The following is a 24,543-nucleotide window of genomic DNA, read 5'->3' on the forward strand; positions in this document are numbered from 1 at the left end:
AGCGAGCGGCGGCTGCTCCTTCCGTGAGGGAGCGCGAGCCGCGCCGCCGGGGCGCTGCGGCCATTTTTAGCGCGGCCGGCGGGGGCGGGAGAAGCCCCGCTGGGGCGGCGGCGGCCAGGCGGGGAGAGAAATACAGAAAAGCGATGGGCGGGCGGCACGGCCCCCCAGGGCGGGAGCGGGCGCGAGGCGGCACCTGGCGGGAAGCGCAGCCCGCGCGCCAGCCCGCCAAGGTGCCGCCGCCCGCCTCGCGCCTGCCGCCCGCCGGCTCCCGCGCGGCCGCGCTCCCTCAGGGGGTGGCAGTCACCGCTCCCGCCTTCCCGCCCCCCCGCGAGGCGCGGAGCCGCCCCGCCCCAGCCCCTTCCCCTCACGCAAGGGCCGGGGCTCGCCCGCCCGCCCGCCGCCGGCGGCAGCAGCGGCAGCAGCAGGAGCAGCCCCGCCGCCGCCCCCTCCCCCTCTCCTCCGCCCCAGCCCACCCTCCCTCTCCTCCTTCCTCTTCCTCCGCCGACCCCACCCCTCGCCCCGGGCTGGCCCGGCCGCGGGCTGCCGCGCCGCCAGGGCTCCCCGCCGGCTTCCCCGGCCCCACGCGCCGCGCACACCTCCTCCTCCGCCCGCCCGCCCCTGCCCACCCCCGCCCTCCTCCTGCTGACGTCTGGCCCTGCCCGGCTGAAAACTCCGCGCCGCGGCGGATGCGGCGGCTCTCGGGAGCGCGGCGGCGGCAGCAGCAGCAGCGAAGATGGTGGCCGCTCCGTGCGCTCGGCGGCTGGCGCGGCGCTCCCGCTCGGCGCTGGTGGCGGCACTCACCGTGCTGCTCCTGCAGACCCTCCTCGTCTGGAATTTCACCTCCCTCGACGCCGGCGAGGAGCAGCGCGGCGGTGCCGGCCGCGGGAAGCGAGACCGCGGCGGAGATCAGCGGGCGCACCCGCAGCGCCGCGGACCCGCCGCCCCGCACGGCAAGGCGATGGTATGCGGGGGGCGGGAGGGGCGGCGGTCGCGTCTCCCCGCGTTTCTCCGCGCTGCTGCCGAGGGGGCTGCCCGACGGGCGCGGGGGCCTGGGGGCGGGCGAGGCGCGGTGGCCCGGGGCTGCCGTGTCCCCCCCGCCGCCGCGCAGGTGCCGCCCGGTCCCGCCGCGTGGGCTCCTGCCCCCGGCCAAGGGCAGAGGGGCCGCGGCTGCAGCGCCGGGGCCGGGGCCTCTCCGCTCCCTGCTGCTCCCGGCACTTGCCCGCCGCCGTGTCGGCATCGCAACTTCGCGGGGAGCCGCCTGCCCCGTGCGTCCCCCAGGGCTTATTTTACTGTTACTTTATTTTTTCCACCTGAGAACCGCACAGGCGCTATTCTTTATTGCACAGCTCTAACAGGCCCAGTAGGTGACAGGCAATGAAATCTAATGCAATCATTTTATTAAACGCTAAAAACTCAAGGATACTGAAACGGTGCCCTCTCGCCGTGCCTCTTACCAATTTCTTTCGCAAACTCCTCAGTTTTCATTTAAAAGGCTCAGGCCTGGAGCCGCAAGGGGTTGCGAAGCTGGCCCTGTTGCCGGTGGCATTTCTGAATTTTCGGATAGGTGCGTGAAAAATCAAACGAACGGCGTTCTTGATAAATTAATGCAAACCACAGAAATACGCGTTGGTGTGTACCGCCGGTATGTACAGTTCTTCAGCTCAAGAGTTGTAGTTTTAATTCAATTCTTTTAGGAGTAGGCTTGTGTTAAATGGGTGTTGCTGTTTAAAGTCGGCATGCATATTTCTGTCTGTTTCTGTATTTCTGTTTACATCTTGAAAGCAAGAGCAGGGGGCTCAGAGGTGACTTGTCCTCATAAATGACTGTGGGTGTTTACTGGCCACAGAAGGGCTACAGAGAACCATGCCCCAAGCACATGAGGGCTCTGACACTAACGTTTGGGACAACTTTTCTGAAAGGTACTATGTACCCATACAGTGTGTCCAGATCCCGCTGTGCTTTCTATGTGTGAAAATCAAAATTCTTGCTTACTGAGTTCAGTTTTCCTCTCTACATGTACTCTTATCTTGGTACGTGCTGTGTACATCAATGTAACTGTTCAGGCTCTGCTGTTTCTCCTCAAGCACTCTGCCCTCTGCCTCTTTGTCTGTCTAGTCTTTTATTCTTTCGTCTTTCATTCTTCTCCAGCTTTTTTCCTTCATGGTCTCTCCAGCATGGGTTGTGGAAGGTCGGTGGGTGCTGGTACCCAGGCAGACAAGGGGGGCCGGGAGGGGGCAGGCTGCACCTGGGGCTCCAGCCCTGCTTCCCAGCTCACCAGGCTTTCTAGGAAATAAGCCTTTTTCTCTGGGCTCCGGGGCAGCTGTCAGAACGAGTAGTGTTAGCAATTGTCCTACAAACGTCCTGGCACCGCGTCTGGTTTGCACCCAGTGCGTCAGGACAAACACTGAGTTTGGGGCCGAGAGCTAATTGTTTCTGTGCTGGTGACATGCGGGTGTACAACATGATTATTTTGATGCTGGCAGTAATGAATCATGCCTTTGTGCGTACAGATTTGATCAAAGACCTAAAGATGGAGCACTGGGGTTCCAAATAGAAAACATGTTTTAAAATACATGCTGAGTGTACCTATTTTCCCTTCGCTATCTAAAAGGCTAGTATGGATCATGCTAGGCTGTCCTGCAATGTCTGACATCGGTATTAGAAAAACGAACCAACAACACTCCAGACAAGTGGCAGCGTGCTTGACAAAGTGCTTTGTCAAAAGATGATTTGGCAATGCTTCTTCAAGGTGACTTTATTGTACTTGTGGCTTTGCTTAACCTACACACAGGGAAGTGGCCACCATCCTTAAAATTACTTTGTCGGAATACAAAACCCCACGCTTAAGCATCCGCCTACTGATTAAATGTGTGCTTGGTGGAAAAATGATAGGGAAATGGGATTTGTGCAGACTTCTGCCTTAACAACCTGACAGCTTGCTTAAATTGGTAGGTGAAGCTCGCAGGCACTGCCGACGTGCAAATGATGATTTATCCAACCCTACCAATGTTGCCCATCTCTGAGGCAAACCTAGTTTTGATTTGAGACTCTGTTCATGAGGAAAATATCTGGTTAATGGAATTACACAATATGGAATTGCTGTACAAGAAGAAGTTTCTTTTTTTATGTTTTATAATGCTTTGTTTCCACCTTACAAGGCAATTTATGTAATGCCCAAGCAAAGTTATTATCCAAGTTTTCCATGGTTTGTGTATTGTTTTGCAACAGTTGGGGAAGATTTTGGACACAGCACAGAAGATTGTGCTTCTCAAACCTATGTCTGAAAGTTGCCATGTACAGTGTTTATTTACCTTGTTTTTATTTTGTCTCTGTGTACAGGACTGAAATGATTTTACTTTACTGAGCTGGGCCTAAGTTGTGTGAGGTTTTGGTAATTTGCGTCTGTGTGAAAAGAAGTATAATCCTTTGAACTAGGTGTTTAAGAGGTATTTAGATTTTTATTAAATGCTGTCAGATATGTGTAATAAGCAATTTCATTTGGAAAATGAAATAACAAGGTACCATAGCAAAAAACGTTGCCGCTGTACCTGTGCATAATTGAATACGAATTGCCAGCTTGGCAGGAAGAAGCAATTTTGAGTTGAGCTATTTTGCAACTGAAAATGCTTACTGTGCTGGGTCCCCTGGCCAGCTACATCTGGGGTTTGCATTACTCACGAGTAGTTTCCTGCAGTTGCTGGTTTAATTAAACCAGCTTATAGATATCTTTGAAGGAGTATGAACTGTATCGTTAGCAGCGACTTCAGCGGATACTTGCAACCATTTTTGCAGCTGTTCAGCACCCTTTGCACAAGTTTTATTCATTCAGCAAAACTCTAGTATCAAGAGCATGGAAGAATTAAGCTACCTTCCGAGAATGGGTTGATTTTTATGTAAGGGTCTTTATCTTTGAAAAGCATGCAACAGCTTTTTGTGAAAATACCAAAAGCATGCCGTTTAGTCTCAGGCTTTTTTAATGCAGCCTTTTAGTGATGTTGGAAGGGGCTTGTTGGTGGGTGTTGTGTGTTGGGAGCCCAAAGGGGAAAAGAAGGAATGCAAATCCCCATTTTTAGGGCAGCTGGTGATGAGAGGGATGTGACAGCAGAGCATCTGCTGTGGTCTGAGCTCACGTCCAGCACTGCACTGAGAGGCAGTTGTAGTGATGCGCTAATGTTACCCAGCTGTGGCCCCAGCCTTGGAATTAGGCGTTGAAGGCAATGTCTGTGGGTATGTAATGCTCCTTCGTGCCTTGTGGCACTGCTGGGTTTTCATTACTGCCTGTCTTGCCATAAAGCAAAAATGCCCGTGCATTGTTACTGTGTCAGATGAGTGAAATACAGCTCTTGCCTGCTGGTGTGGGATCAAAGCCTTTAGTCTGAAATTTTGTGTATTCAGTTTAAAGAAATGGCATTTTTCTTTCAGCATGAAGCTGTCAAAGGAACCAAGCATAACTGTCGATTGCTCACAATGTTCAGAACTGTAAAATGAAGATAAACTGTTGTATGTTTGGGGACACTGAGGATTATCTGTTTTAACTCCATGCAAAAGTTAAGCTGGGGAGGACAGTCCTGAGGATCACTAGTGCCCTTCCTTGTTTTCATTTCTGTAGTGGGAAATGTAGTATACTCTCCTGGGAACGTGGAGTGAGGTTGGGTCCACTGCTTTTCCATGTGTTGGTCAGCTGAACATGTTCAAGCAGGTTATATTTCTTCTTGCTTGTTCTTTCTTGTCCTTTTTCCTTCCTTGTCACCTCCTAGTGATGCATGCTGTGCTCCACCAGGTTAAAGGTGCAAGAATCCAAAAGTTATGATCTGTGCCTAAACTGTAACACCTGTTGATTACTGAAACTAGGGAAGGTGTCCAGCTGCCACTTATTCAACACTAAGTTAAAAACCCTGTGATTAGTTGTTGTAACTCTGTAATGCTGGAGAAAACTAGGAGAGTCATACAGCAAAAAAAACCCCAGGAAACTTTACTCCACTTCCTCTAAAGTCCACCCATCAAATATTTCCCCCCCGCCTTTTTCAAATGCTTCTCCAAAGTAAGAACAGTGTGGAGTTCACCTTGTGTATCAAGCAGAAGCTTGGTGCTTTTTCAGGTTTGAAAATTTTCTTTTGAAGTCTGTTTGCCCCTGTAATGTTGAGATTCTGCAGATGAATTCCCAGTGCTGTTTTGTCAGAAACAAATACACAACTCAGACTTACCGTCTGCTGAGCATCAGTGCGTTAGCTGTGTGGGAGGCATGTAAGTGAGTTTCTGCATGGCATGCAGGTTTCAGTATAGCACCTGCATTAAAGCATAGCTTTGTGCTGGCGTGGTAGCAAGGTGGCATCAAAGGAGAGAGCTTCTGCTTTGGGCAAGGAACTGGGTGTTGTGGTTCAACCCCAGCTGGCAACTACGTACTGTGCAGCTGCTCACTCACTCCCCCCAGCCCCAGCAGGATGGGGAGGAGAATCAGGCAAATGGTAAAATGTGAGAGTTGAGATAAGAACAGTTTAGTAATTGAAATAAAAATAATTGTAATGAAAAGGAGAGAGAAGGGGGGAGGAGTAAAATCCAAAGAGAAAGGGGGGGGGGGGGGGGAAACCCCAAGACAAGTGGTGCACAACACAGTTGCTCACGACCTGCTGACCGATGCCCAGCCAGTCTCCCAGCAGTGATCGGCCTCTGCCAGCCAACTCCCCCCAGCTTATATACTGAGCGTGATGTTCTGTGGTATGGAATGTCCCTTTGGCTAGTTCAGGTCAGCTGTCCTGGCAGTGTCCTCACACAGTTTCTTGTACCCCTTCAGCCTTCTTGCTGGTAGGGCCTAAAAAATCCTTAACTTAGTATAAATGGTACTTAACAACAACTAAAAACATTAGTGTGTTATCAGTATTCTCATACTAAACCCAAAACACATGGGTGTGCCAGCTACTGAGAAGAAAATTGACTCTGTCCCAGCTGAAATCAGGACAGATTCACTGTAGTCACTGGGAGTTTACTCTACCATGTTGCACCTAAGCATAAAATAATCTGTTAAACTCTGGAAAACAAAACAAATTTCAAGAAAAAATAATTCACCCCTAATTTATACTTTTTGCTAGTATCAGTGAATGTATGGTTTCCATATATGATGACACAACCAGATGGTACCTACTTAAACATCTTCCCCTCCAAGTAGCTTGTTGGTGTAGACATGTGGCCTTGGTAATTTCACCTCCGAACACAAGAAATGAGGGGAAAAAAGGTTTTCAGAAAAATTTCCAGACCTGAAAGGTGCAGTGGAGCTTAATGGGAGCTAATAGTTCGTGTGTTCAACTTCAGCCCAGTGCGAATCAAGCTCTGGAAACTGGGTCCTCACTCGTTTTAGTACACCTGCTGGTCTCAGTCAAACAGCTTAGTTAAGGTACCTTAGGTCATGAAGAAAATTAATGGCATCAAGCTCATATGTGGCCAAAGATGATCTATTTGTTAGAGAATGGGTCCACAGTACTGACTTGACCATTAAGTACAGTTTTGCTTGTTAACAGAGGCTTAATCACATTGCAGTACAGCTTTAATAACAGTTGAGAAGGAGAATGGAGACAATTAATCATTTTGTAATGGGAAAGGGAGGAGACAATACATCTGCAGCTAGAAGCTGCATAACGATTTTTACGAAGTCTTAGCACTTAACAAGGCACATGTTAATAAAACAAACAAATCTTTTCAGTAACAGAGAACTAATGTATGCATTATTTAAGAAGAGTATTAGAACCAGATTAGATTGATGGACTTCTGCAGCAGTTACCTCGTTAAGCATCTTCTTAGTGGGGATGTGGGAAGGTATTATATGAAATGGATGTGTGTTAATTGGTTATGCCATCGGAAGTCTTTTTCAGGCCACTGGTGTATTTTTGTTGTGCTCTTTTTTTATTCTTTTAATGTATGATGGGATTTTGCAGATGTTTCCTTTGAAATAGAAACATTTTCGTTTTTTAGCAAGAGAAGACCAGCTGTTGTACAGGAGACATACAAATCCCATTTACTTCTTGTCAGCTATTGCAAAATGGGTACTTTTTGTGTAAAAGGCCCGCATTACCTGCCACATCCCAGCTGTATTGAGAAATATTTTTCAAAATATTTTTTCACTTCAGCATTGAAAGTCCACGATATATCACACAGCATCTTATTAATGCTTAGTGAAGGGAGAGGGGTACAATGAAAGCGCGAGGTGAACTTCATTTGTAGGAACAGTCCAATTATATAAGCTCAAAGATTATTTTAATCAAATACTTCCTGATTTTTCTTTACAGTGTTAAAATTGGGTCTGGCACTTCACTGGAGCTTTTGCAGTGACTCTTTAAATGGGATACAATGTTCTGTATTTTTTGTTCAAATTTTGGCTGATGGGGTATCTGATTTGAGCAGATGCAGGAGCATCCCTGCATGGATACTTGAGGGGTGCATCAGTGCTGGTGTGTGTGACTGCTTGTGTTAGTGCAGTTTATAAGGAGCAGCATTTTCAAGTGTTTGAGTCTAAAAATCAGAATTGGTCCCTCTTTATTTTTTTTATTTTTTAAGTAAAGGTAGGCCTTTGATGCTGTGCCACAGAGTATGTTTTGAACAGGGGAGTGCTCTGTGGGAGCAGGGAAATTCACAGTCCTGGTTGCCTTGTCCCATCAGTAACCTCATGACATTTGTAGCAAAGCATTTAAAGCCACACAGCTAAAAGCAACAGGTTGTTTTGGGGTTTTCAGTTATTGGCTGTCTAGACTAGCCCTCTTTTTTTTTTTTTTTTTTTTTCTGATAATTGGCGGGGGCGGGGGGGGTGGTTTGGGTTTGGTTTTTTTTCTCTCCAGAGGAGCCAAGCCCTGGCAGGTTCCAACTTTTCCAACTTTATTTGTCCCTTTCAGTTTGGTGCTGCTGATTACAGCTGTCCCATTTTGAGCACTTAAGCCCAGGCTGAATCTCACAAACACTGGGGTGCTAAATTCTGGCAGTCTGAGGCTTTCTAATGAATGGAGAGGGGTGAGTGCTTCTGGAAGGCAACACAGCTTGCTTGAGGTCTGAACCTCTGCAAAAGCCTGCTCCTCTGTGCCTGCAAGGGAGGGGTGCCATGGTGGTGATGCTCAGATACCTGCCATGCCGTTGAAGGAATCCGTTCCTTCACATGCCGGGTCTGGTGTTTCTCTTCCCCAATATGCAAAGCATGCTTAATTAACTTTTCCCATCTTTCATGGAAGTGGTGTGGGTTTGAAGTAATCAGTCCTTGTGAAATAGTTTGAGATCTTCAGCAAAGACTGGGACCAGCTTATCAGCTGCCATGTGTTGGCATAGCTCCATTAAAGTCAGTACAGACCAGCTGAGGATTCTGGACCTGCAAATGTAATTATTGCTATAATAATAGTGTCAAACAAGTAATCATTATTTTTACTCTCTCTTTTCATTTCAAAATGAGAAAATGATTTCCTCTTGGATCAATCAAAGTAATTTAGGTTATGCACAATAATGGTCTACATGGAAATATAATTATTATTCATTTGTATGGCACCATCTGGGCACTAGAAGCTTTACAGACACATGTGAGGAAAGGTCCCTGCCTTGAAGAGCTTACAGGCTGAATAGCAAGTATAGCTACTAGCACCTAAAAAGAGCCAAGAGTGTAGCTTGTGCAGTGCTACTACCATCAGGGACCTGTTCAGCGCAGGACTTCCACAAACTCTTCTTCGGTGATTTCCACTCACCAGTCAGAATTTCTCTGTGATTGGCACTATACAGCCTAAGGATAGGATGAGTCAAAGAGTTGATTAGCATGGATGGATCAAGAAAGAAATCAGCAAGAGGTTAGTATTGTAAATTGGCAACCCAGCTCTTTTCAGGCAAGTAAAGGAGATTTTTAGATTTCACTTGGACACAGAAAATGGTCTCGATGCCTTGTGGACCTGTGCCCGCTATGGAGTTACTCCCAATCTGTACATCAGATTCAGGACTGAATGCTTTACGGAGTTTGAGTATGAGCTAGAAGTGAAGAGACCAGACTTTCTAATTGTGTGGATATAAAAACTGAGCAACATGTAGCATTGCTTAACCTTGTATATGGTGTAACCTTTCTGAGTTCATTCTTTTATGTGACGAACCAAAAAGGTCAGTGCAGGACGCTTAAATCACGTGACTTTTATTTTTAGAGATGATTAGAGGATTCCTCCAAGGGATGAATTATTTATAGCAAGTCTATAATTGGTTTCTTTTTTCTGTGGTAATGAAATTAAACTTCATGATAAATGAATATCAGTTTAGTAAAAAAAGATAGCTAAAAAAGATTTCACACTAGTGTGTGGTTGACACTGAGGTCAGATCTTGAATGCTTCCCACGTGTATTTTGTTTCCAAGCTACTGCTCTATTGCTGTTCTGTTATATTATTAGAGTGTAAGTGGGATGCTTATTTAAAACAATTCTACAAAGCTGAATGACACTGCAAACTTTAGTTTAACTTGGATTTGGTTGAATGAGTCATGGACACTCATTTTTACTTCATACTGCAGCCTTTGCTTGCCCTGCAGATATACTTTCTTTTTTGGTTATGCTGGTGGAGTCTGAGTATTTTTCTTAGAATTGATGTTATTTGCTGACTTTTCTTAACAGTGAGTTTTGAATTTCATGCTCTCTGAAATTCTGAGAGGTCTTTTGTTCTTAAAACTCAGCCTGTTTGTAGTTAGCTTTGTTCTTTGTAATTGCACTCTTTGATTTGGGAGGACATGTGGTTCCATTAGAATGTCATCTTTGAAAGAAAAAGTGATGGAGGTTGTGGCTGTACTGACTGAAGTGAAACGAGTTCCTTGAAACTATGTCCGGCCCATTGACCCTTACTTAAGAGATGGACAGACAAACTTGAAAAATGATATCTCCATGAAAATTTTTGCTTCTTCAGAAACATACAATTGCATATTGGAGAGGCAGGTGGAGTCCTTGTGTCACATGTTATATCTGTAAACTTAATGAGGTGACAACTGGCCACCCTTGATGAAGAGCCCCACAGCTGCCAGTATTAGTTATCTTTTTAACTGAGGAATTTTTTCCTCAATCTGGCAGCATACCTGGAGCTGTACCTAGCTAAATGGCCACTTGCTAATTATGAAAATTTAAACTGGACTTCTGCGTACAAATGAGTGTTACCAGACATCTGGATTGGGGTCATCTTGAACAAGCATGTGAAGAAAAAATTATCTACTATCAAGCTAATGTTACCTGGTAGGAAAAAATACTCTGATGAAATATAGCAACTTGTTGCCTGCAGAGGTCCACATTTGGGTAGCTGGGGATAAATCTAGGCACCTAATTATACAGACTTAGATGCTTACAGGCTAGCTTATGCCCTTAAAACTTTCTGTGGATGACTGACACATGTTTAAATATGTAAAAACAGATTCAGTTGGCTACCTTAAGGTGTCTAAGTTCAGTGACTTGGCCTACAGCTTGTAAAAACCAAGCAAACAAGCAGAAGAGGAATAAATGTAGTAAACAAAGCTGTTAGTGTGTGTATACCAGGAGAATAATAATACTTTGCACAGCTACTGTGCCTCAAATTGCTTATGCTTTGGCATTCACTTGAATTGAGTTTAGTCACTCAGTTGCATAAATAGAAACTTGGAGGTGCCGTCTGCTAGCAGCATACATGGAGCGGTACCTCAGCAATGAACGAGCTTTTTGGCAGTCTTACAAGAAAAGATGTGCAAGTCTTCAGCGCAATATTTTGATAAGTCATTGGTGCTAATTAAAATAATAATTACGGTGATAATTATAACTGTAGTTGGCTCTGACTGAGCTGCTGACTGAGTAGGGGGTGGCAGGAGGAGGATTATGAAATATTCGCATAAAACCATCCAAATACTGTTGTCTTAGCTATGTGCACACGGATGAGGACATTCGTGTCTGTATTTCTGGCATGTCATGTGCCAGTACATGGCAGCGCCCATGCGCTGCGTGGCTCCCCATACGAAAGAGCTGGAGATTCCCGCACAGTCTGCCTTACGGGCTGATTGTCATCCCTGTGTTCGTGTCTCTAATAACAGAGATATGATGAAAATAGGTGATAGCATTTTACAGTGGTAAAGTGGTGTAATAAGCTTGTGGCTGTCTGGCTTTCTGTAGTTAGCACTGTGGCGTTTGCTGTGTCTGCGACTTCATGGCAAGACTGTGTCATCTTGTTCCAAAAGCCTGGGTCAGGCCCTGATAACACTGAAACCAAAGGAAGGTTTCCATTAGCAGGTAGCGCTCTAGCTGTGATGACACTTCCCTGAGCCTTTCTAATCTAATTCGGTATTAAACATTTACACTAGCAGGGCTGCCACTGCATGACCTCCTGTGCTAAGTGACTGTAAGTGATTAATGACTGTTTATTAGAAAAAGATGGTCTCAAACTTGCTCATTTTCCAGACAGCGTAAACAGTGATTTCCCCTTCTCACCCTCAAGCCCCAGTTACAGACCGTGGTATTTTTCTGTCTGGTTTCTTTTGAAGTAGACTTTTCTCACCCCAGGATATCTAAGAAAAGCAACCACCACTGGTCATGGCCTGCCCCCCGGTGTGAAGCTGCAGTGGGAATCTGGAGCGTGAGTTTTGGGATGATTGTTCCCTCTGCTTTGGGCTTCAGCAAAATGCCCCGTGAAATGGGCAGGAGAGTTCAGGTGTTACATTGCAGGAGAATCTTCTGTATGGGGTAGAACAGAAAGTTAGAGGGCGGTAGTAAAGCTCTGTGGGGCCTCTGGGAGCACAACCAGTTTAAAAACTGGATACATCTAAATGCATTTATTGCAATTTCAGAGCACAGGAACTTTCCAGAAGTGAATCTCATGAGTGCTCATTTTGAGATGTAGTTGATGCAGAGAAGGAACAAGATTTATTTGGGGGTTTGGGTAGGTTCACGTAGCCCAGGACTTTGGTTCTGCAGTTGCTGTGGGATCCAGATGCACATATTCCACAGAGCAGAATTTGACCCAAAGGTATTTTATGTGAAAGATAGGTTATAGGGTTTTTTTGCCTTTATACAACCAAATATATGAGTAAAAAGTGCTTTGCTAGAGTTCAGACAAGTTTGACACAATTATTTAAGGTGGTTTGGGTTTTGTCCATTTTAATACCATCGCCAGTCTGTCAGACTGAACAACAATCTCATGCTGTCAGAATGTTATGAATAGAATATTTTATTCTGTAGTTTAAGTCCTTTAGGGGGTTTTAACTTTCTAGTTGCGGTGGTGTAAATTTGCAATAATTCTCATATGAAGAACCCGTGAATGAATGTTAATTGCAGAGGAAAATAAGGGTCTCCCAGCTCAAATGGTTTTTCAGGGTCTCTGTATCTGGACAATGTGGACACCTCCACAACTGATGGAGCATTGTGTTGCTTTTGAAGTGTCATTTTGAATTTGTAATGAGCATTCAACAGTCATGTAGTATGTTCTAGATGCTTTCTGTTTCAGGAGTGTGTGTCACTTGGAAGGGGTAAGTGAAGGGAAGCCCTTGAATTTCATACTGTTCTGGATTCAACGTCAGGGTTATGTTTCCAGTTCAGTTACCAGACGTAGCCAGGCTTTGATCTGGAGTCTGTCACCTGAACAAACCTCTTCAGTGCTTTAAAGCCTTTGGTAGTCGATGAGCAAGGTGATATTTGTTTTGCTTGTTAGTAAATGTTTTATTTTGTTGTTAGTTTTAACATAGTCTTGTATATTAACTTCTTCCTCCTTGAACAACTCACTCCTGTTTCTGGTTATCTCAGTAGCTGCAGGGGCTGCTTCAAGCTCTGGTTTGAAGTCACTGGGGCTTATGGTGTTGACTTCAGTAGCTCGACTGGGACTGTGTTGGCAGCACACCTGCTTAAGAGGTGGATTAATGTAATTGGAGAGGGAAATAATTGAGATCTCTGTTAGACACTTGGTAAATAGTAACTCTGTTATGGTACGTTGTTTCTACTTTGAATAAATTGGTGTGGTTTTGTTTTCCTCCTGTCTTTGATAAGCTTGTTTTCTTCCTAACTTGTAGTTGTCCAGTTTGAAAGACTGTTTCCTATTTGCTTAAAATAAACACTTCTGCAGCCTTTGCCTGTTTTGCACTGCCTGCAGACAGCAAAATGTAACCTCAAATGTTTAAATCTGTTGCTATGATTAGGATGGTAGTTCCGTAGCAACGTAGAGGTGCTACAGGAGTCTGAATCATCTCTGTAGTAGAGAGTTGATGGTTTGGTGGTTTTTGGTTCCCTTCCCCACCCTCCCAGTTTACTAGGGTTAAATGTACTCAGGGCTCTATTTTTGCAGTTCTTAAGTGAACAGAGGCAGGCATGCATGCATACCTGTATTCCATGGTGGTCAAATATTTGTGAATCTCAGTGCCAATTAATGTGAGCAAGAGTTGCCCATTTGGGTGATTTGGCCAGGATTTTCCAGACTGCCTCTTCCCTTGACATATTTTGCTTTGCAGTATCCAATTTAAATGAGCCTAGGACTTGGCAAGGCAACACTTTCTCAATTTTATGCTCTTCTACTAGCCAGTCACTTTTGAAAATCTTCACATTTAATGTTAGTTCAGACCTTGATCATGATCCTATGTGTGATGTGTGAGGGACTAGGTACAGGACTAATTTTGAAACACTTTTGCCAACTATTTAGTTGTAGCAGTAGTATCTTTTTCAGTGTACTCACGTTTGCTATAGGGTGAAGACAAGTTATGCCAGGGGAAGTTTAGACTGGATATTAGGAAAAATTTCTTCGTGGAAGGAGTAGTCAAACATTGGAACAGGCTGCCCAGGGAGTTGGTGGAACCATCGTCTCTGGATGTGTTTAAAAAACATACAGATGCGGTGCTTAGGGACATGGTTTAGTGATGACTTGGCAGTCCTGGGTTAATGATTGGACTTGATCTCAAAGGTCTTTTCCAACCTATATGGTTCTATAATTCTTCAGAGCTACCAAGTATCTCCACTAGGAGCTGGAGCGCAGGCTCAAGTGTAAAATGAGGCAAGAATAGTCTCATTAATATGTTTATGTTAGGGTTTTTTGTGTCACTCTTTTATATTCATTTAAGTTTTTAAACTGAAAAGGGTCTTCAAATAAAGGTTGTTCTGTTGTGCTAAAGTGTTCTATGCTATTAAAAAAAAAGTATTTAATAGCAACACTTCTTTAAGTGGGTTTTATAAATATTGGTTCTCTAAAACTGGTGTAAATCTGATATGATTATTTTTGTTAGGCAGTAACTTAAAACCAAAATAAGCTATGACGTTCTTTTAACTCTTCATTCCTGTTCTGTGTTCTGAATGGAGATTGCCCATTACAGGAGAGATTAATGAGGCTGGACAGGTACAGCTTGAGTTCCTGCATGTTTCTGTTGGCAGTGGTGGAATTATTTAACAATCGCTGCTTATTTTTAGCAGTGTTGAAACTTGTAATTCATAAATTTTTTTTTTTTTTCTCAAAGGCCCTTAGTATTCTGCTGGCCTTGTTGAGTCTCTTTCTAAGTTGAGCAATGTTCATGATTTCATCCCATTCTGAATTACCAAAGATGCTCATGCAGGAGGACTTCAGTCATGAGTTTTGCATTATGTTTGATGCATGAAAATACTGTGTTGATGGAAGGTGCATTAAATTCCATCTGTGTTGCATTCTGCTTTACCTCTGATACTATCAGTCAGCTTTTAAAGGTCATATGCTTCAGTAAGTGTTTATTGGTGGGCTGCTTTCTGCCAGATTTGAAAGGAATGTAAAATGCCTGCTTTGTATTCAAGTGGGTTACCTGTGTTAGAATTTAATTTAAATGTATTGATCCCTACTTAAGGAGATACCCAAATTACTCTTACATGGTGGTCTGCCTGGGGATCAGCCAGCACTAGGTTAAACTGCGAACATCTGTGTTGAAGGACTGTTGTATTCTGATCAGCTTCTACGGCGTGTCAGTTTTAACAGTGTTTTTAATGGTTGGATTGATGATCTTAAGGGTCTTTTCCAATCTAAATGATTCTATAAGTCTAACTTGGATGAAAAAATAAAACAAAACCACAGGGTCTAGAAGAAAGGTGCTGTGTCTGAGGCTGTGTGGCAGCAACTGGATGTGGATTCAACTCCCAGCTTTACAGGATGCTGCTTGTGTGGCCTTCTTGTGGAGGAGGAAAATACAGGGCTGGTTGTCTCTGCTTCTCGTTAGTCAAACAGAAGGACCAAGTCAGTGGATAGCGGACCTTGCTTGTGTGTACTGCTTCCTGACAGACTACAAACGCATGTACTGAAGCTGCACTGGGAGGTCACATTTGCCAAATATCCTTGTCTGTTTATTTTTCTTTTTGGAAAAGTGACTCTCCTGGATAGACTAGACAACCAATGGAATTTTTGAGGTTTTTAAGGGCATTCATAACCTGAGAAGTGTCTCACTGGGGAATACAGAAAGGAAGGTGTATTTGAAGAAAGGCAGATGATGTTTTTTTTCTACAGTATCTGTTGGTCATTACTGTGACTAAGGACACTGCATAGATGTAAATCACTGTGACTAATTCTTACTCCAATACCAGTGCAGAAAGCAGCTGTTTTACACAGCTTATGCATGTTAGGCACATGCAGGTCTCCCAGAAACGGGCAAGTTCTTATCTTTATTTCAGTTTCAGAGTCTTGAATTTGTTTGAGAAAAAAACCCAAACAAAACGGCTGTTGACAAAACAGTTGCTAGCCCTTAACCTATCCAGGTGGGTTGTGTAGCATCTTTCTTGCCATAAGCGAAGAGTCCCTCTTGCTTCAGCTGTCTGATAGACTCTGGTTTGGTGGGATGGATGGTCCAGGGCGGGACAGTGTGGTAAACGTGCCAGTTAGCTTTTGTTACTAGTTGTAACAAAACTAGGGTTTTGTTACAACAAAGCAAAGTTGGGGTTGTGCCTGGCTTGCCTTGCAGCAGCTGTTTCTGTTTCAGAGCAGTTGGTGGGGGGAACCCATTTTATCTTCTTTCTGCTACATCTGTAATCAGGATAATTTTTCTGTGAGCTGCACACATCTGTGACCTAAAACCTGTGCTCAGCTTGGAGGTAGTCAATGGAAGGTGACGTTTCCCACAGCCTGGTGTTCACTTGCCATTAGTAGAAGCCTGTGCTGCTTCACTCTTGCACATTTTATTTGTAAGAAATCAATCCTGATGTTTATGAAGTCCTTTGGTTTGCACATCAACATAAACATGAGTATCTTCTGAATACACCTAATGTACTGCAAGCCTAATATTTCTAGTAGGATTACCGATCTCCTGAAGTATTCCTTTTGTGTGTGTGTGTGAAGGGGAAAAAACCCCAACAAACATATCCAAAATACTTCAACCATTCCAGCTGCTGAATTGTGAGCACTAAGTCCTTGAGAAGAAGCTTTTCTATTATCCCTAATGCTCTGAAGCTAGCTGAATAAACAAAATGAACACAGATGTTTCCTCGCTGGTGATATGGTTCATAAGACTATACCACTAAAGGCATTACTCAGCTGCAACTTGAACTTGTGTGCAGAAATCTGTTGACCAAACAATTCAGCCTTACTTAAGAAAACTTCCTGCAAAGTTGAATAGGCTTGCTGAGTAACACTTTTTGTGTTGGCAGTTTATTAACCACTTAATGAATTACCCAGAAGTGTTTAAATTAGTCAAAAAGCTGTTTTCTTACCACATGGAGATGCTGCGAGGAGACTGTGATGTGCTGCTGAGGTTGTGCCCTGTTCCTGGAGGAATGGGCTGAACCGTGTGGAACAGGCATTTGCCTGCGATTCTGGGGAGCTGCTATTGGCTCATACTCGAGTGGAAACAGAATCAAAATCCGTACTGTACAGAAGCCCTTTACGGGTGTTTTAATTCAGGCTAAACTGTGGTTACACCAATTTTAACAATTTGGTAAGAGAATTCTTCACATAATGAAAGAGGAACAACTACGAATTGGTTGCAGTCTGTATTTAGTAAAAAAAGCAACCCTTTGCTGTTACACTGCTCAGGCTTTTTTAACTCTTTCCAATTATTTTCCTTGTTAGGGCAATTTTTTTCAAGATTCAGATATAAAGGTTTATAGAACAGAGTTTGATGTAGGTAGAGGAGGGAAACCAGTAACAATGCCCAGTTCTTCAGTGACCCTGAGCCACAGTGGTGGAGTCTGCCCTGGGAGCAGAATGTGATTCCAAGGTGACCTGATCTTAGACAGCTTTCACAGCTTGCCTATAGGCGAGGTCACGGTTTGAACTGTGGAGTATCTCTACGTTAAGGCATTAAGGTAAACTTGAGAAATCTGAGCACTTACACCCTGCTTGTCGTTACAGGATCTGCTATTGTGTTTAAAAACATAATCATAAAAAAGAAAGAGTGTGTTCTTGGTGCCTGTGTCTCAAGACTTGTAGTAATTATTTCAGACTATGTATTTCAGGGATTTTAGAGGTATCAGTTGCTATTGGAAGGAAGATAACTTTAGTCATCTAGCTCATTAATTGTTAGAAACAACCTGTGTGGGATGATACTGTCTCAGAGCTGCTGATTTCTGTTACTACAAACTCCTGCTTCTTCTTGGTACCTCTCTTGGTTGTGGCTCTTATCCCCAGCTCCCTTTTCATTGAAAACTTACTTTATTCACCCATCAGACTGAGCTGGCTGTTGCTGCTGTTTCTGTTAGCCCAAGGCAGTGACACATGAAAGCATTCAGCAACGTTCAGTTGCTGCACGGTGGCATGGCTGCTTCCCAGGGCCCACATGTGTGACCGATTGTACGAGGCTGTCCAGCCCTTTGCCAGAGTTGTATCAAAAATGCTGGAGGCTTGAACTTAAGTCACCCCTCATCCCACACAACACGTCTGATTCACCTGCAGCACAACTCATCACTGGTGCAGAGATGAACTTTCTGTTTGGCTTCCCCCTCCGTGCACCATGGAAACTTGCTTTCATGTCTATGTCTGTGGTCCCTCTCTGCTGGCACCTTTTTTCTTTCTGAAGATCAGGTTTTCCTGCTTTCCCTTTCATTTTTTATTCTCACTGATGTACATCACTACTGTTCCTCTGTCCCTTTTCTCAACAAAGAATACTTCTTGTTTCTAAGCATTCCAGTAACACAGTTTTGTTACCTTTTTGCAGAGGTAGACCAACTTTGATCAACAGCAAAAGCAAATGCTTGTAGAAATTCACATTGTGCACTTCTCATGTGCTCTGTAGAGTGTCTTTGTAGCTGGTACTTAGCATATTGCCTCTGGAAGCACATTTCTGGCATGTAGCTTTTATTTATGCAGCCTTTGCACACGCTTCACGTTTGATATGAACCCACAGTCCTTTTAGATATTGAATAATATAAATAAAAACTTAGCAACGTGGGAGAGTGATGGCAAAATAAGTGAAGGTGTGAGTTTAAACCTTGGTAGTTTACATGATACTAAGTCCCTGTGTGAACTTTGATTCCACGTGTAGGGTGCTTGCTGCTCTGTGAGTTTGCTTGATCCACTCCCAAAGCTGGTGAAGTCCAGCAGATAGGTGCTTGTACCATGGTTGGAAGCCACCACATAGGAAGCAGATGAGGATTAGTTACTCTGGGCTATTGACCCATGTCCTGAGTATATGACTTGTTCCAAAATGTCAGTATTTTTGGCCATTTATTCTTTATATAAATAAAGCAAAGAACAATTGAAATAAGTGTTTATTTTCAAACAAGTTGCTGTTTTTAAGCATGATCTTTGAGAGTAATTTTAAACTAGTATTTACAGTCAGTTATGTTATCCATGAGAATGTTGTGTGTTTTACTTTAAATCTAAGTTTAAAAATATGTCATTTTTCTATCTCTATCAAATGTGTTGCTGTAGTTTCCTCTTTGGATGACAGCTGGAGGGGTCAGAGGTGATAGGAACCAACACAAACTGGTACTGGAAGACACTTTATGGCTTATGTTGTGTTAACTTGAGGTTATTTTGCTAGCTGCATCTGTGTTGCAGTCTTTGCTTACTTTGGCTGGTTTGTAATGTCTGACTCCGTTTGCATCCCATTTTGCATCGATGGCATTTTTCCTCCATGGCTGACACTTATTTCTGTGCAGAAAGTCAGTGAAATCCTGTGTCAAACTTATTCAAAAGTCCTCATCAAACCACGTTTTGGTGTAAAAGGAATTTGTCATGGCTTTCCACTCCAAGGTGAGTTTTTATCCTGAAGTAGAAAGTACACTGGAAAGTCTGCTCTGAAGTCAATGTAAACAGAATTAGAAATGTGAATAAATAGGGGACACATTTTTTCAGTCAGAAAAATCAGGTTTGATAATAATGGTGGCTGGAGGAAAACGTATTGAAGTGGCGATTACTGAAGTCTTGGGGTCCTAAGCAATCTACTTTAGGAAGCTGCTGCTGAGTTCGTATTCTTTTACTCAATCTGAAGGGCAGCTGAGAAGGGATGAGCATGCTTCTGGGTCTGTGAAAACTCCAAGGTGAACTTTCTGAAGAAGCAGGATAAAACATGAACTTACTTTGTCCCACCCCCTTTCTCCTCCGTTTCCCTTGGAAGTTCCTCCTTTCACATGTGTGTTTTTGTTATGATAACCAGCTGCTTTATGGGAGCATCTTTCTGTGTTGCTTTTCAATACTAGTTGTAGGAAAGTTGGTAGTTGCTCGTATGGATGTTAAAAGAGCCAATGGCAACAGGGTATAGCACACTTCTTACATTTTGTGAATAGTGTTCTGAAGTAAATTTCAGCTTTGGGTGGGTGTGCATCTTCTCAAAGAGCACTGTGGTTTGTGCCCCACGAGGGTGGCATGATATGGTATGGTATAATGGGAAAATTCCGAACAGTATTTGAAGTAGCGTTTACATTATTAACAGTAAAAGAAATTAAAAGTAGAAGCAATTTCTTAGGAAGATGGTTAATGTTGAGATCTCTTAAATGAAGACTAGAGAGGCTCTAGGGTAACTAGAATTTAGTACAGGTATCACGGGGTAATGTTCGGTGGCCTCTGCCATGCTGGCCTTAGCGGGACATGTCTGCATGTGATGTTCTGGAAGGTCAAAGGAGAGGCGGGGGTAGTGGAGCCCAGGCTTTAGGTGATGTACTGTCCTTGGACACATCTGTGTGTGATTCATCCACATCACTGTACGGGAGCTTTAGCTGGTGCTAATGTCTTTGTTAGCTAGCCTCAAGGACACCATGCTACTTGATATCTCTAGTTTCTACCTTTTCAATATCACTTTGAGTTAAATTAGAATGAGAATTTCCACTATTCTTATATGTCGTGTCCAGTGTGAATTTTCAACTCCTTTGAAGCTGGTGGAAAAATTCCCAATTACTTTGGAGGAGTTAAGATTTCACCTTAAGGCTTGTTTGCTCCAGCTTTGTCCTCAGAGTTATAAACTCCTGGCACAGCTGTCAGACCTGAAATACTGCGTAGTGATTGGTAGTGGCTGACTGTCATCAGAGTCGCTTGGAGCATTTCACCAATTTGACATTTGTTTTCTAAGCTCAGGTTGATGTTTCCTGTAACATTTCTTAATCAAAATCAAATTCAGTTTTGATTCACATTGCCAAAGAGGCATTACAAAATCTGCCCTTATCTAAAGCAGTGTGCCATGACGTGACATTTATATGATGGCAGATGCTTGGACACACTGAGCTAGTGTTTAGGGTTCTTTTGCCAATGCAAAGCATTTATGGATTTTTCTCCCTGCATATGAAATGCACTTGTCCCAAATATAGCATAAGCAAATACATCTAGAATAAATGTTTTTCCCTATGGTCCGTTTATTGACAAACCAGCCAGCCTTACTGAAATATGCATATGTACATATATATGTGTTTATATGTGCACATTGCCCATGGCCTGTTCAGAGGAACATGGGGGAGGAGATTGCTTTCAATGTGAACGTCAGAGATCAAAGGGTAGATGCTCTCCCTGAAAGGCAGTAGGATGTCAGCCCATCCCAGTTACTGTATAAAAGGATTGACGGAGGACTTTCATGCTGAATGAATCAGCTTTAGACTCTCAGTGAATATTGTATTTCGTTGCATAGAAAAGACAAGGACATTACATCTGTGGGGAGCGAATCTTGAGGAAAAAGAACTTCAACAGATAACAAGGTGAAATTTGTATTCCTACATGGCTCAGGTGTTTGGAGAGTATAGGTTGTGTACTGAGTTGTGCTGTTGTGACAAACTAGCTTTCCAATTCTTAACAAAATTGTTGCTATTAGTCTTTTGTAGCTCATCCAAGAGCTCTTGTCAGGTTTGATTTCAGGTTAAAGCTTTGCAAAGCCTTCAGGTTTTAGAAACATACTTAAATTTTCCTACTCTTTTAGATGAGAAGTGGTGTCTGCCTGCTACATTTTTTTTTTTTCTCCTCATGTAACTTTTCTTCTTGGTTATTGTAACAAAAACTGCCAACAAAATTTTGTTTCCTGCTTGCAAAATACCAAAGTACATCCTTGGCACAAATTCTATATAGCTGGAATAGAGAGCACCATAACAGAAGGATTTGGAAAGTAGCCTGTCTTTATCTAAAACAAATGTTGATAATCTAGTGACCTTTTTAACAGCATAGAAGTGTGATATCTTGTTACTTATTTGCAGTCTCCGTGGTTATTGAGGTTGTCAGTGTGATCCTACCCATCTCTTGCCAGTTTCTGTATTCCACCCCCCACCCTGTGTTTATGTATGTGTCGTCAGGAGTTAGGAGCATAAACAGTTCAGTTTCTGTACAGGAAAATGAAGTCTTGCTAATCTACTAGAAGTTATCAGCAAAGTAGATGATAAGGAGGCAAAGAATTATGAGTCTGCAACGTAGTAATGAGCAATTCCGTTCCAGAGCCCTTCACAGGACACTGCTAGAGAAAGTAAAGTTGTTAGGAAGCAAGGAGTGGCATCCTGCAATGATTAGATGTTGCCTGAAAGATTAAAAATAAATACTAAAAATCAATTAACCATATTAAGGGTTTTCTCTGAGGTCCAAAAACAAACATGGAATACTTTTGGTAGCACTACTGAGAGGGACTGCATGCACCTTGGTCCTTGTAACAACTACTCTATTATGTGCATGAGCCCACTCCAGAGAAAGTGTACCTTTAAACATCTTGCCGTTAAAAACAGATACCTCTCTGCTGCTTTGTGGCGTGCTCCTGGGCAGCTGCACATCCAGCAACTTCCTTAAGCCTGCAGTGGCTTCCTGCTGCTGGGAGACAAAGTGGGCAGCAGAAATACAGGAGAGGGAGTGTTACTGGGGGCAAGCAGAAAGGTTGGGGGGAAATCCAGGGGGGAATGGATGTAGTGAGTCTCGTAGTTTTATTCATATACGGTCCTGAAAAGCGTGTGGATATTCTGACTTATTTATCTGTAGGGACTCTATGAGAGGCTCTTGCTCCTCTCCCTCTCTCTCTCTGGGTCTTGGACCTTGAGTCTGCCCCTTCCAGCCACGTTCCCCAGCCCACGGCCAGAACCTGTGGGTTGCCAGCACGCCACGCACCTGATCCACTTGTTGGATGTGAAGAATCGCTAGGTCTCCGCTTAAAATCCAGGTTAAAATCTAGGATTGTGGAAGCTCAGGAGGAGAGGAAAATGGGTTTGACTTTCAGTTGATGCTTTGTGTTCTTGCACAATACAGCCCCAGAAGGCCAAACAGAAAACCAGTCTCATTTCTCCTTGTTGGGGCTACTTCTAACCTCAGGTTCAAAGGTGTCTAAGTGGAGTTGTTCCTTTAAACCTAAAGAGTTATTTGTCTAATACAGACCAGCAATTCTGTGCATAACCAAGACAATAACTTTTTTTTTTTAAAGCTGTATTAAAAAAAACCCTCTTTGTCAAAGAAATAACTGATTCTCCTTTCTTGGCTTGCTTTTTTTTAGTCCACTTTTAAGAGATCTCAGGAAGTGTTTTCCCAGTACATAGGAGTTGCTTCTCAGTACCAGACTAGGCATGTTGTCATGAAGAGGGTTGAGTACTCTGGAGTGTTTGGAACATGTTATGGTTGAGGATACATGGTATATGGCAGAACTTGGTAACCTCAGCTGAAGCAGTGACTAATCAGAAGTACCACCTCAGATGTAGGGATGTGATGTCAGTTAAAACCACAGAGGAACTGATGCACAAAGTATTATTATTTTTTAAATGCACCTGTATTTCCAGTTGCCTGCTTGCATCTTTCTAGCTTGAAAAAGTGAAGGGGCAGGCATGATAGGAAAATATAACATGCAAGGGCCTCAGAGCCTTCTCTTAGAAAGTAAACTGTGCTTGCAGTTAAACAAGCATGTTATTTTATACCACAGATTAAGTCCTGTAGTAAACTTGGAGAAATACAAGGTGACATAGCAAGTGAGGGGCTGACCTTGTTTATCTTTGTCATCTGGCGTTTTTTCAGAAACTACCACTGTATGCATTGTTTATTCACTATTTTTACAGTTCTTGCTGCCACCTTACAGTTGGTAGTGTCTTCTGTAAGGTTTTAAACCGTATTAAAGTGATGTATCTTACGGTAAGAATATATACTGAAACAATTACTATTCATGATAAAGCAGCCAAAGATTGATAAATTAATAACTATCTGAAAGCTCTCTAGTTTTATAATTCTGAATTAATTCATAACCTGAATTATTTTTTTATTACTAAAGCATTGATAATTTACTAAACCTTGAATTTCTGAGTTCTAGCACTAACTTCAGATGAATGTTACAAGTTGCAGTTCAGGCCATCTAGTGAAGTTGTCCAGTACCTCTGCAGTAACTTTCCCTCTGTTAAATTAAATACGGAGTGATCTTTATGCTTGATTCCTGTAGAGTGGTGAACTTTACACTTAAGCCTTGCGAGGAGGACTATATACAGATGACTCTTGTTCTGCCCAGAGTTAAGTGTAGCTTCTTATTGTCCTGTGTCTCCTCCGGAGTTCAGAGGATGTTACACTTTATTACTGGGAATGGGAGAAAGGATCAGACGATGCTGGGAGACCTCTTGACTCTGCAGGGGTAATACTGGATGTGAGGGGACAGGACTCATAAGTTTTACTCTTGCTGACCTTTTTTTGTGTCCTTTGCTGGCCTTTGTGCCTCTGTTTCTTTCAGTGTTTAGTCTTTTGTCTCTATGGATCTTGTAAGTTTTCTTTGAAGCCGGAATGTTACTTTGCTATATGCTTAGCGCAGAGAGGCCCTGCTCAGCAGGGATATTCGGGGGCTTTTGTGTTACACGTAATGATCAGTCTGTATTGTAAAAAAGACAAAGTAAACAAACGAAGAGAAGGAAGTGTATGTGTTTCTGATTTGAAGGCAGGTTTGTGCATAAATATCTGTTCAACTTTAGGAAACTGAAGTGTGTTCAAAAGAAATGCTTAGCAGTAGCTTTCTGTGTGTTTCAGTTTTTCTTCCCCACCCCCTCTTCCTCCCTGCATCTAAATTGTCCAGCAAAATACCTCTTCCAAACCACTGTTTTGCTGTTTTAATATATGTAACTGGTCTGAGGAGGTTTATGAAGCTATCAACAGAGGCAAACCACTTCTTTTTATTCAAACTGTTTTGGTGTTTTTTGTTTTTTTTTTTTTGGTAGCTTGACTGGAAGACTCTTAGAACTTTATTGTTGTCTCCTGAAGTTGTGCTTTCTGTGTG

General features: G+C 43.2%; 1 protein-coding gene across 2 annotated transcripts in view; it reads left to right on the forward strand.

The window, feature by feature from the left end:
* The first annotated feature begins 687 nt into the window (after positions 1 to 687).
* XYLT1 (xylosyltransferase 1) overlaps positions 688 to 24,543 on the forward strand; it is a 202,151-nt gene continuing 178,295 nt past the window's right edge. For both annotated transcript variants that reach the window (XM_040591969.1, XM_040591970.1), the window contains exon 1: positions 688 to 961. In XM_040591969.1, coding sequence (XP_040447903.1) covers positions 734 to 961 — 228 coding nt within the window. In that variant the 5' untranslated portion in view covers positions 688 to 733. The remainder of the gene's footprint in view (positions 962 to 24,543) is intronic.

The sequence above is a fragment of the Falco naumanni genome, chromosome 4 (genome assembly GCF_017639655.2).
Source record: "Falco naumanni isolate bFalNau1 chromosome 4, bFalNau1.pat, whole genome shotgun sequence".
Taxonomy (NCBI): domain Eukaryota; kingdom Metazoa; phylum Chordata; class Aves; order Falconiformes; family Falconidae; genus Falco; species Falco naumanni.